The sequence below is a fragment of the Felis catus genome, chromosome C2 (assembly GCF_018350175.1).
Source record: "Felis catus isolate Fca126 chromosome C2, F.catus_Fca126_mat1.0, whole genome shotgun sequence".
NCBI classification, from domain to species: Eukaryota; Metazoa; Chordata; class Mammalia; order Carnivora; family Felidae; genus Felis; species Felis catus.
In genome coordinates this window covers 106,574,778-106,587,972 of record NC_058376.1, presented here as the reverse complement: position 1 = coordinate 106,587,972, position 13,195 = coordinate 106,574,778, and the positions used below count along the sequence as shown (strand labels likewise).

Genomic DNA, 13,195 nt, shown 5'->3' with positions numbered 1-13,195 from the left:
GGGACGACGGGAGCACCACTGGAACTCGCGGGACTTTGTCCAAGGGGTGGGGGGTCTCCACTACGCGTCCTCCGGGCCAAAGGGGCCCCCAAGGGACCCTCGGGACACCCTCGATCTTCGCGGAGGATGCCCCCCATCCCAAGAGCCCGTGCTGGAAGGGATGGTCCTGTCCGCGGCCTGACCAGGCCCGCGTCTTCATAGTCTCTACGCTAAATAGGCAGCGCTTTCGGGTTTTACTAGTGAGCCTTCTTCCGGGAGGAGGGGGCTGGGAGAGGTAGGAGGGAGGGAGGGAGGGGATCCTGGGTATTCTAAGGACTCTGGGACCTGGCTTTTCCTGAACTGGGTCCTTGCTTCTACCTTTTCCTAAATTAAACCAACGAAAAATCTGCCTGGGCCAAAGCGCTAAACTGGAGAGGAGGTGGCCCTCCCTGGAGCCCCGTTCCCTTGACGGCTTTTACCCTACTCCCAAACCTTCATCACTTGCTTGGGGAGGGTCAGCGACCTGGGGTCGAGTGTCTGTTGTGCCACAGTTAACCCAGGTGGATTTCGCACCGCGTGATCCCGCTTCCCTTTCTCCCCAAAATGTTCCCCGAAAAACTACAAGGGTGAAATTAAACTACAAGGGTGAAATTAAATAGAAGAATGAGAGTTTGTCTTGGGGAGTCTATTCCATATTATTTTACATACTATCTGCTCCTTTATTGATTTGGTGTAAAATCAATTCTGTTTCTATTCTGGGTGGATATAAAAAAAAAAGGGGGGGGTGCGCTCAGCGCTTTCGAGAGTCGCCATTCTCATCGCCTTTTAATAGCGGCACGTAGAAGCAGAGGCAAGCGCTTTTCTAAGTTGATGTGTTCGAGAGATAGATACGCATTAATCAAAAAAGGAAGAAGGAAAGACTATCCCGGATAGTTTAATAGTAACAGGAACAAAGATGACGCGAACCCCATCAAATGAAACAATACTATTTTCATTCAATTGATCGGCAAAGTGTCTTCAATTAATAACTTGGCACTTATTTAAAAGGTTTAACAGAGGTGAAACCGAAACATTTTGTACCAACAACACATCATGAAATAACAGCATCTTCTTTTGTTTAAAATAACTTAATACACTAGAAAAAATATGGCAAATATAAATAACTTTGTTTTCATGGAGAACAAATAGTTACAAAGCTCAACCGCATACCAAAGTTCAGTTAAAAGAGCTTTTCCTCTTTCTTGTAAATTAGAAAAAAACAAAAACACAACTAAGGAGGCTTTCTAGTGATTGGGATACAGATTGCTTAGTCCAGGGTATCCCAGTTTAAATAGCTACATGAATTGAAACAAACAAAATTACTTGAATATACACCTTTGTGAGATAAAATGCAAATGTTGAAAGTCAACCATCAGTTCACACATTATAGCCAAAATAAACTTTGTTCGTGTGTATCAACATATTTTACACAAACCTACTGCTTGTATCTAGTTGGGTGTTATTTAAGGTGAGTGTGACAGGATAGAGAGGGGGGAAATAAAGCAAGGTTCTCAAACAGGACATCAGGAACTCAGCAGGAGGGAATACAAGAAAGGAGGGAGGGGGGACTAACACTGATTGAGCGCCTACTGTGTGCTAGGAGCCGTGGGAGGCGCTGTACCTTTTTTATTTCATTTGGTCTTCTTTTCATTTTCCTTTCCCCACATTTTCTGCCCGCCTCCGTCTTCTTGGGACAGAGTGTAAATTTTTTTCCCTTCCGACCTTTTTCTTTTGTCCGACAGGATCAAAGACGGGGCAAAAAATATAGATTTGAGATATATCAATTTCCAGATGCTTTTGGTATTGTTTTTCATACTGAAGATGAAAATGGAGTAAGTGCATGTGAGTAAAGCAGGGAGCGGGGAGACACCATCAATGGAATACAAGTAACATGCAAAACCGGAATTTACTGTCAGCAGTCTGGACAGTGTTGCCACAATAATTTCTCAGATAAATCATTGTCTGTGGTAACATTTTTTGTATTAATATCATCTTTTTCCCTCTCCTCGCTTTGTATACTGTCTTCCCTCTTCTTACTCTTCCATACGTGGTGGTTTTTAACTCAAAGCATCTGATTCAACGTAAAAGGAGGCCCGCCTCTCTTATCAAATTTCTTGTATTAAAGTGAACTTCGCAGAAAAAGGTCAGTTTCAAAACCTGTGAACTTCCCAGCTGCGCACTTTTTTAACCTTAGTTCTTTAAATAAGTATACCTCTTCCTTCTGTTTTGCCTTTTCAGCCCATTAAAAAAAAAAAAAAACATACACTTTAAGTTGGTACCCCCCCTCCCCATTCTCTCGAGATTCGTCCGGGTTATTTTTCCATATTTTTTAAATGTATAAAATACTTTAATTTTTAAAATTTGTTTTTGTTCCTTGATTCTTTCTCCAATTTCAGCTTCTGCCAAATAGCAATAAGTTCCCCTTTTCTTTTTTTCTCTCTGGTTTGTCTTTTCTACTTTTTTTTTTTTTTTTTTTTGCTCATTTTTTATTAACAGGATTTTTATTTCTACTCAAGAATCCATCGTTGCAGCTTTGCCTTGAGCCACACTCCGCTGTCCTAGCGTTCCCTTGTTCAGTCTCTCTCCAGACTTCCCGAAAACTTGCCCCTACGAAGCCGAATTCTATGCCCTTGGGTAAGTGAATGGTCAGGAGCAACGGAGCTGCTGCGCCTAGTGGGATCGAGGGTCCCGCGCGGAGTCTCGCCCTCCAAGTCCGGGTTGTGGAGGGGGGCAAAGGGCGATCAGCGGGGCGGGAAGAGGGTAGGTTCCGGAGATCCGTGGGGGATAAACGGAAAAGCAGCGAGGCGCGGAGGGTGTGCAGGGTGCACGCCGCGCTGAAGGCGCGACGTTGGCGCTGGCGTTGGCGTCACAGACCCAGGGCGGCAGCATGCTTTTTGGCTTTCAGTCTGAGATCGGCGATGCTGGAGTTCTTGCTGGTGGTCTTGGCGGCGGCGGCGGCAGCCACCACGGAGGCGGCGGAGGCTGAGTCAGCGGCCAGCGTGGCCAGCGGCAGTCCGAAGGGCGGCGCCGGGAACATCATGTAGGGCGCGTGCGCGGCCAGGTGCGGGTGCAGGTGGTGGTGCGCGTGCGCCACGGCGCTGTCCAGCTGCAGCTGCGCCTGAACCTGAAAGGACAAGGGCGTCACGTTGCAATGACTATCCTAGGGTGACAACAGAATAGAAACAGAGCATTAACGGCGTCCAGCTTGGCGAGGGGGAAGGCTGGGGCTAGGGACAGGAAAGGGGCGTTTGGCTGACCTCCTCAGTCTGTTACTGAATCTGGGATATTCCGGTGCGCCAGAGTCTCTGCAACTCGCTCAGCACCTTATCTCCCTGGGCCCTGAGGGACTCCTATCTGCAGGAATGTGGCCGCTCCTCTCAGGAGCTGGGCCCATCAGAGGGCAACCTTGCTATCGTGTTAATAGCCCTCCTCAAAATTAGAAAGGTAATTTGGAAAGGCTCTCTCGATGCCATCATACATCCCTTACCCCACTAAAGCACTAACAAGTAACCAAGTGCTAACAAGCAAACTCTAAAACTTTTCCTCGTTACTTAGGGAAATTAATTCATCTTCATAACAACTGGCACAATTGTTAGTACTTCCAACATTTACTGCTGTAACAATCAGCCTTGTTATAATGCAGATCTTGTTAAAATGCAGATTCTGATTCAGACAGTCTGCGTTGGGACCTGAGATTCTGCCTTTCTAACTGCCTCCCTGGTGGTGCTGGTGCTGCAGGCCTGCAGATCACTTTATGAGTAGTAAGGGTCTCCTTTTAAGATCCCACTCTCTCTTTCTCCAATCATTCTCCTTGCTTCAAAAGCCTAGCATCAGGATGCTAGAGTCCTATGGTGCCAAGAGAGCTAAGATCTCCCTAACACTAACCGTCAATACATGGGTAAGCCCAGGTGTCTCCCCAGTCTAGGGGAGACTGCCAGCTGAGAGCTAGGGTGCTACCAACTGAGAGCTAATTCACGACTTCACAGCCATACCAAGCAGGGGTCCTGGCTAAGGATGGGCAAGGTCAGGCACTGGTTGGGTAAGGCTTGCGCCCTTAGGCTTGAAGAGCAGGGGTGTTTAGAGCACTGGGATTTCCCAGGATTAAATCTTTGCTGCAGGCTGTCCTTTTAAAATGTAGTCTTAAAGATTTCTTTATACCTAAGAAAGGGATTGCAGAGGCAGGGCATCCCTGGGAAGACCAAGGCTTCCCTCTCTACTAGAGATGAAGCTTTGTTTGCAGAGGCACCTTTAAAAAATCAAGTCTGAGTTGGAAGTACTTTTATTTATTTACTCTTCTTCTGCCAGACACATTTAATGTGACTAAGGGGTAAGAAATACTTAGAAAAATATTTAGAAAGTTGCCTTAGAAAACACCTGAGGACTTACCTCTGTATTGGATCTGACAAAATCTTAATCAAAAGGCTTTTCCTTTCTCTCCCCAAGTGCAATCTTTAGTGCATTTTTAAAGGACCGGTTGCTGGCCTCAGGCCCCTGCAGGTTTCCCATGAGGACAGAAAGGACTAGACACGTAGGCCCTTGACATTGTATAGGGTTTTTTTTTTTTTTAAAGGGGAGTGAATCCACTATATCATCTCAAAATTATTCTTCAACTGCATGGACACCAACATCGGGACTCAGAGAGAAGGTATATTCAACAATTCAAGCAAACATCCGGGTCTTTTTACAGTTAAAAACAGGTTGAAAGCGGGCTATACTTGCCTGCTGAAATGGCATCCTTAAAGCACCTACGTTGACATAAGGTGCAACTCTACAAGCTTCAAACTGGCTGGCAGCCCCTATGAGAACACCTATTAAAAAAATGGGGAACAAAACACAATAATATGAGGTTAATATTTCCAGCACTCTTTTCCAGGGTTCCAAATGATACTAAGACAGAACTAATTCCTCTGGAACTGGACAGTTATCTTCCTACACTGCTGCCATAATTAAAATAAATGTAATTTACTCCCAAACTCTAGGACTTTCATTAACTGCCTTCAGAGCAGATTTTTGAATAAATACCATGATTTTATTTTAGAAGTTTCTTTCTGACTTTGTATAATGACATTACCCAATTCTCTTTTTACTGAGAATATGATTTTCTTTGAGAAGCATACCTTTATGGAGTTGATTTTCTTGTTTTCTGCATTTAGCTCTTCGATTCTGAAACCAAACCTACAAATTGGAAAAACAAAATAAAGCCTAGATGTTATGAACTCCAACATTTTCTTTTAATTACCAGAGTACAATGACAAAAGAATAGTGTTTTAGGCAAGGATTGAGAGATACAGCAAGCAATATTTGAATTATAAAAAACACTCTCAATTTCCAAAGTCAAATAATGCAAGTAAACAGCAAAAATAGATTTCATAGACTTTTGCAAGATAAATTGTTTCTTGATAAATTACTATTAGTCCTGGTTTCATCTTTCTGCATTACAGAGTCCCCAAGGCCTAAAACTCTCCCTGATACCTGATACCAAAGTGATAATGGGTTTAGATGTTTGCCCAGTAAGACCTGAGAAGAATGTGCTCATTAATAGCCTGTAATATTAATTAGCTTCATCTTCAAGAAAAACCAAACACCAAAGCAAATAGTGACTCTGGGTTTGTTGTTTTTTTTTTTTTTTTTTTTTTTTTGGTTGTGGGGGGAGGAAGATAAGAGTGGGGGAAGAGGTAATTAGTGTCATAAAAGCCTCACTACAAAGAAGTTTAGAATTTCTCTGTTCCTCTGTGCAGCAGAGTGTAACACAGTTGCAGCATAATTGTGCTATTATCATGATAATCTAATTTGCTTCTATAGAAAAAGCAGTTAGGGTAGCAGAGACGCATCCAGAAAATAACTCTAAAATTTAAATAAAAGTATGAAAAAATAAAGACCAGCAATAAAGTTCACTTCTTATGAGAAAAAAAAAAAAAAAGAACAACATGCTGTGAAAAGGGGATGGGGTATGAATCAAGTAATTCCTGGATACTGTCTTCTCCCAGATATCACCTTCTTAAATAAACTTGCCAACTTTTAAAGGCAGTATGACAGATTTTTAAAAATTCATATAAACCTTGCTTTTACACTCCAGTCATACAGCATTATGTTCCAATAATACAGCATATTGACTGATTCACAAATTAAGGTTTGAAAAAAAAAACTATAAAAGAAAAATAGTGCTTCAGAGATTTTTCTTGTTTTTGAAAGCCGTGTCATAGTCAATGTAAATCTTCAAAAATTCCCCTGCCATTTAGTGTAATAGAAGGGTAGATTTCATGCCAGGGTGGCATCCTTTGTGTAACTCACATGCCCTGAGGCTTCTTGCCTCTTTTTTCCCCTAGAAGAGTTGGAACTGCGATACTAATGCTCATAACTGTAATAATTATCATCATGTCTTTAAGGGGTTGCTGAGTCTCTAGAGATTTCAGTACACACAGCAAAGCAGGAGAGGCTTAAAAAAGAAGAGCAGAGCCTTCTATTGACGGCTGTGATGACCAAGGCAGCCTATTATTACTTTTCCCCTTCAACGTGACTGCTCTGTTTTTGTCCTGATCCTATTACAAGATGCGGGGAAGCCCCATAAGAATTGCATAGTTTGCTGCAGATGGTGGTCTCTGCGCCCAGAGACCCTGGGAGTATCTGTTACAGTGATACTTTGTAACAGCTGCAGATGTTCAGGCCTAAAACTGCTCCATGTGTTCAAACAAATAATGACCATCATTTTCTTCTAGTTTATTATTTGAGCGGAAATACAATCTGAAACATTTAAATGTTTTCTCCATAAAACTAGAAGGATATGCATGCATGTACATAATTTTCCACCTTGAATGCCCCCAAAGCCTATTGCCATTATATTCACCCCCACAAACCAGTAAAGAAAACCTGCTCCAACCCTAACTCCATCAAGTTAAGGCACTTGTTGGGTGTTGGACTTTGGGAATGCCAATATAAAGATATGTGAATTGTTTTAAAATCAAGTTTCTGTAGGTTCAGGTTTGCTGTCAGGTTAAGTGAAGGAACAAAGAGTGACCAAAATGCATTTACTGCTTTACTGTTTTACACACAGTTTGAGATCGACTGCTAACGGCAAACTGTAAATTTCCGCACTTAACAGTTGCTAATTTTCTTTATAGTCTGTACATCTATAAACCTAATTGGCATATCCGCTTGGCAACCCTAGACCCCGGAGCAGACCCTCAAGGAAAACCAACTCAGGCGAACAAAATATTCGTTGTAACTTTTAAGGCATCCAGAAGATAAAACGCTTTCTGTGGGATTTTTTTTTAAGGCTTATAAAAGTAGGCCCATTAGGATTAAACCACATTAAAGGCATCGTGAGGCGAGGGGGGTGGGGGTGTGGTTTATAGAAACTCTGGGAGCAAGCCCAGCACAGCTTTCTTCTGCTGGGAACATATGTTGGGATTGGGGGGTGGGGGTAGGCTGTAATACAAAGATTTACTTTGGAAAATAGGACCTCTAGTAAAGACCATCCTTTTCCTTCTCACCTCACTCCAGGTTCTTGAACCCGCTGCGCCCTCGCTGTATGTCCCCCAAGCGGCCTCTCCTCCACGCGTGCCCCTCCTCCACTCCCCGGGCCCTGCCTTGACCTCCTCACAGCTAGGTACCTGCACTCGGGCTTCGGACAGCCCCAGCCGTTGGCTCAGTTCCTCGCGCATGAAAGCGTCCGGGTAGTGGGTCTCATCAAAAAGCCTCTCCAGTTCGTTGAGTTGTTCCAGAGTAAAATTGGTCCGACTTCGCCTCTGCTTGATTTTGGTCTGGCCTTCGTCCTCCATCCCTTTCGCATCCTCTTTGCGATCCTTCAGCTCTGGGGACACTGGAGGGGGCACCACAAGTAGGGCCACGCGAATGTCCACGTGCGCACACAGAAACACACACACACACACACACACGGACAAAAACAACACGGCAAATCCTGTTACCAGATTTGTCTCCAAAAGGATGGAGGATCCTGCCCCCTCCCGGAGTTCTGTCCACTGTCTCACCCTACCCCGAGGAAGAGGAATCTGGAGACGTGAAAGATCAACTCTGGCCGGCCGCCCTTCCTCAGCTATTCACCCACACAACGCTCCGCAACTGTAGCCTACTCACCTCCTCACTGTGCACTCCACCGTCCCCTGACCTCCCCCGCGAACGCCAAATGCATTCCACTCACCCTCTCTAGCACTCACACTCTGCCAAGCACACCAGAAATCAAGAGCGCCGCACCCGGCCAGGCACAGAACCCGGTCAGGGCAGAAGGGCGCGGCGAGGCCATGCACTGGCCTCTCACCGGCTATTCCCAGAGCGCTGGGCCATTTTCAGGCCAGCTCTGGCCTCCGCTGGCTCTGTTTCTCTCAAACTTGCTGCTCTAATTTGGGAACAATTGGGCCCAAGGGTCGCGGCGGCAGAACAAGACCCGGGTGCTGTGCGGCACAGGGAGCCGCATCTCCGGGCTTTCGGTGCTGACCCAGGGTACGAGCCCAACCCTGCTGACAGCCCACGGGTGGCCAGGCAGTCTCTATCCCCCACGCCAGACACAGGACGCCTGACAAGAGGCGCCCACGCCATGTTGGCGGCCTGAAGGGCTCGCCGCCCACGCCAGGCCAAAAGGCGAGAGGCGGAGAACCAGCCTCCGGTGGCGCGCGAAACAGACCGCTGCCTCTGTTCTCTCCTTCTCTCTCCCCATTGGAAAGACAGACTCGACCCTAAACGCTTAAACCCACAGAGATCAACAGGTTCAAGCGGAACATTCGTGATCCTTGGTTTCTATTGGTTGCTCAAAGCCTTTTCATGCATCCAGCAGCTCGGTTGTTTAATAAAATATGCATTTTTCTGCTCTGGGTTTGCACACACCCGTTGCTACTTTATACTGTCCTTCCTTCTCCCTTTAAAAACAGGAGCTCTGCGAACGTGAGCATACAGAGTCAACCGAGGGAGATTTTATGTGTGTGTGTGTGTATATATATGTATATATATACACACACACACACATGAGAGTAAGGGCCAGTGATCAGGAAAGCCCCCATATCAACATAAACTGCCCTCTGGAACCTTCATGCTCTGCGCCTGAGTCGGAACCTTGGGTTTTTAAGGTGTCAAAGCTGAGTTTGGATAGTCGAGGCTGTTTGTAGTTCTTCCTAGCCCAGGATCCCGATCAGCATGGGTGTTAAAAATCATTTCCGGAAGAGCCGGCCTGCAGAAAAATTAATACTTGTCCTGAGCTTGGAAATCAACAATTCCAGGACAACCTCTGCCCGGGTTGTGACCCTAACCGCACGATGCGACATGCTGGTGTACCCAGGGCCTGGAGCTGCGGACTCAGGCAGGGGAGCCTGCATTGGGCCGCCCGACAACGGTGCTATACTTTTCAAATTTAGGAGGACCTGCTGCCTGGTCTGGGGGAAGAAGGAGCCTCTAGATCCGAGCCCAGTCTAGCATTCTAGCTACGGTGATTTTAGGTGTTGCCCGCATTTCTCGTTCTCAGAGTTCGTTTTATGGACATTTGTCCTTCCACTAGGGAGGAAGCGGGTAACATTATAGTAAACATTAGGGGCCAAGTTAATAAGAAAATATTTCCACTGATATTGTAATGAAATTTAAACACGAAAAACACCCTTCAGATTCTGCCAAAGGGGTGAGAAGGCTTTGTCTATTTCGTGTTATCCACAGTGGATGGATGCCTCTCAAACTTTGGGAGCTTCAAAGAGAAAGATGTCCACATTTCCAGTTGATTAATAGACTTAATATAATCTCGATTTCGCCCCCAAATTTCCATTTATTGGCCTAAACAGGAACAGACCGTGTTATAAACAACTTAATTGCTTGCTTAAATATGTGATTCTACGCATGTCACATATTTTCTTAATTGGAAAAATATGGCAGCACACCAGTTACTGCAGGCACCGAGTGCCAAATTAATTTTATTGTTGAATTCTTTTGAATTGGTACAGGACGCTCCACCATTTAGATAAAGCCATTTCCTAACACTTTGTTGGCACGGAAGGATTCCCTCCCCCCTCCCCCCCCCCCCCCCCCCCCACGAAACCAGAGATGATTCGAAACAGTAATGCAATTGTGTAAATACCGAAAAACCAATCCCCAAAAAAGGGAGCCTAAAGCGTCTCCCGAGAGAAACAGCCTAGCCTGGACCTTAGCCTGCCTCGGCCTCGTTCAATCGTAACAGCTCAAAGAGAATGGGAAGTTTTGACCTCCAGGATCCGAGGATCCAGGATCTTCGTGGAGTTCGAGTGGATCTTAGCCGTGGCCCGAAACCCGGGGGTGACCCCAGGGTGAAATCTCCCTCCCTCTCTCTCTCTCTCTCTCTTTCCTCTCTTTTTCTTTCTTTCTCAGGCCTAGGAAAGGGGCTCCCGCAAACTCGGCGCTAGATGCTAACCAGAATCCTGCCGCCTGGCCCAGCTGCTGTCAGCACCCCTGCCGCAGCCGGGCCCACCGAACTTCCCCATCCGCCCGCGGGCCGTCTGGGTTGCGGGCCCATCCTCTGGCTGGTGAAATGCGCTTCAGTGGAATGGGAATAGCGAGAGCATCCGAGAAGGGCGCGCGCAAACCCCACGCCCCCCCTCTTCACACACACTCGGACCCCACCCACGACCGTGCACACCACCGGACTCCCACCCCTCCATCATCACTCTAGCTTCCAAAGCTGGGGTCCAAGGGCCCGCTCCGCGTCCCGCCCCTCTCCCCGCTGGGCCTCGGGGTCCTCTCCCGCCCGAGAGGAGTCAGGAAGGCGGGAAGGGGAACCGCGGCTGGGGGGTTAGGCCGTTACCCTCGGTGAGCCGCGGGCTGCCCGGCTCCCTGCTTCTCTCAGCGGCGCCCATGTCCAGCTCCCGGACGGGAGAGCGCCCTCCTCCAGCTCCTCCGCCTGCTCCTCCTCCTCCTCCTGCACCTCCTCCGCCTCCTCCGCCTCCGCCTCCGCCTCCTCCTCCGCCGCCGCCTCCGCCGGCCGCCCGGACTGCCGGGCTGCTGCGGTCGTCGCGGCCGGGATCGGTGCAGCCCGTCGGCTCCTTGGTCCCGCGCAGCGGCCCGCTCTCCAGCACCTCCCGGTACGTGATCGCCTCCTTCTTCTCCTTCACTTTCTGGTCAAAAGACTTAGAGACGAACGCCGTAAGTTCTTCCATCGCCGCCGATGCCGGTCAGCTCCGCGCTCAACCTCTCCCAGCCGAGCCCCGCTCTTTTTTTCCTTCTTCTTTTTTTACTGCCCCAGCCCCCCCAATAATAACACATCAATGGGGCAGGGGGTGGGGGAGGAGCTGGAGGAGGAGGAAGAAAAAGAAGAAGAAGAAGAAGAAAAAGAAGAGAAGAAAGAAGAAAGAGGAGAAGTAGGAGAAAAAGAAGTAAGAAGAGGAGGAGGAGGAGGAGGAGGAGGAGGAGGAGGAGGAGGAGGAGGAAGAGGGAAGGGGCGGGGGCCGCCGGAGGGAAATGGGAACTGATGCTTCCCTGCCGGAGCGCGCTTGTTCAATGTTAAGATCTTTGACAATTCTTCCTGCGGAGAGTTCAGATCTGATAGCAATGCTGCGCTTGAAGTCTCACTATTTATACTTCGCAAAGGCGGCCCCTTGTTCTGAGTAAATTACCTCCCCTTCGCAACTCGGAGGGAGCCCCTTCCTGGGGAAGCACCCGCACCACTACCTGGGGGTGGGAGATTGGGGGTTGGGAGGGAGGGAGAAAGAGGGAGAGATTGCGAGAGAGAGAGAGAGAGAGAGAGAGAGAGAGAGAGAGAGAGAGAGAGAGAGAGAGAGATTGAGATTGATTGAGGCTGGAGTCCAGGCAGGCTGGAGCTGGAGTGGGAGGGCAGTGAAGGGGACGGGAGGGGGCGGGAAGAGGAGGCCGGTCCCAGGCCGTCCGGGTTTTCAGATGGCCTCGGCCGCCTGTGCTCTTGGCCATTAATCCAGGGTTGACGAGAATCCCTAATTAATTTAATTAGGCGTGGATTTTGCGTTGGTGTCACGATTCAGTTAAACACTGGGGAGCTGGACCTACTCCGCCGGGGCGTGGCCAAGAGGAAACTGACAAGTGCGCGGCTGCCGGAGTCAGTCGGGTACCCGGACTCCGCAACCGACCCTACAACCTCTCACCGCGTCAGGGTGCAGCGCAACTGCTCCGCCCCGCTTTGCAGCCGGGCTTCCTTGACCAGCGTTAGGCGCCGGGCACCCCAGTTCCGTATCCTGACTCTGTGTCCCAATCCTACACCCCCGCTCCTCACCCACCCTCCCACCCACACAGTCCGGCAACCTGCGTTCACAAGCTTGCTCAGAGTCAGGGTCCTCTACTGCGTCCCAGACCCGCGCGGCTCCCTATAGGGGCTTCCCGGCCTGCAGCGAGAGCTGAGCCTGAATCTTTACTAAGCTTCCTGCCCCAGGGAGTTTGTGATTCACCCCACTACTCACATCTTAGAGCCCTAGCCGACACCTCTACGGACAAACCCAACTCGGGCCAGCCTATTTAACACGTTTCCTGAGCAGCTGTTCCCTGACAGATTTCATTTTAAAGTGTTTCCTTAGCGCCTGGTCAAGGACAGTTTGACTTCGTTCTCTCTTTGGGGTCTCAGGATCCTGACCCCTTCTCCCTTACAACTCCCTGCAGCCGGACCCTTCCCACAATGAACTACAGGAGTTCTTCTTTAGCATCCCCAGAAACATTAAAAATCAACAGTAATTTCCTAATTTTGAAAAGCAAATGATTGTCCCTCTTGGGGTTCGAAAAAAAAATCACGTTGCTTAACACCCCCCCCCATCTAATTTTATTTATCGTGGACTATTCAAAAAGAGAGGTTCACTGGGAGAAAGGTTTCTCTCTCTCTCTCTCTCTCTCTCTCTCTCTCTCTCTCTCTCTCTGTCAAAGCTACAACTTTCTATTCCTGGACTATTTTCACCGAATTAGTTTGTTATGTGGAAGGAACATCTATATTACTGAGCCATTTGTCTATATTGTGCAGGACAAAGCTTGCTATGAGTAATGTGGCTATATATGTGTGTATATATATATATATATATATATATATATCACAAGAATATTTACATACGGAAAGTTGTAATTACTTGAGTGCATAAACAAATACATCTCTTCAAGCGTGGCTGGGGGACATTTTCAAGTAGTATGAATATTAGTGCAGGTTTTCTTCTGATGTTAAAGGTAACATGTTCATCTTCTTGGATCTGATACTCTCAGTAAAAAT

At 47.7% G+C, this 13,195-nt stretch overlaps 1 protein-coding gene across 1 annotated transcript; it reads right to left on the bottom strand.

The window, feature by feature from the left end:
- Window positions 1–897: 897 nt before the first annotated feature.
- SHOX2 (short stature homeobox 2) lies at window positions 898–11,307 on the bottom strand. The gene is made up of 5 exons (XM_023260439.2): window positions 10,787–11,307; window positions 7,629–7,837; window positions 5,136–5,193; window positions 4,738–4,826; window positions 898–3,142 (listed from the first exon to the last, which is right to left on the bottom strand). The coding sequence occupies exons 1-5, from the start codon at window positions 11,136–11,138 to the stop codon at window positions 2,885–2,887; spliced, it is 966 nt and encodes a 321-aa protein (XP_023116207.1). The 5' UTR covers window positions 11,139–11,307; the 3' UTR covers window positions 898–2,884.
- Window positions 11,308–13,195: the final 1,888 nt, after the last annotated feature.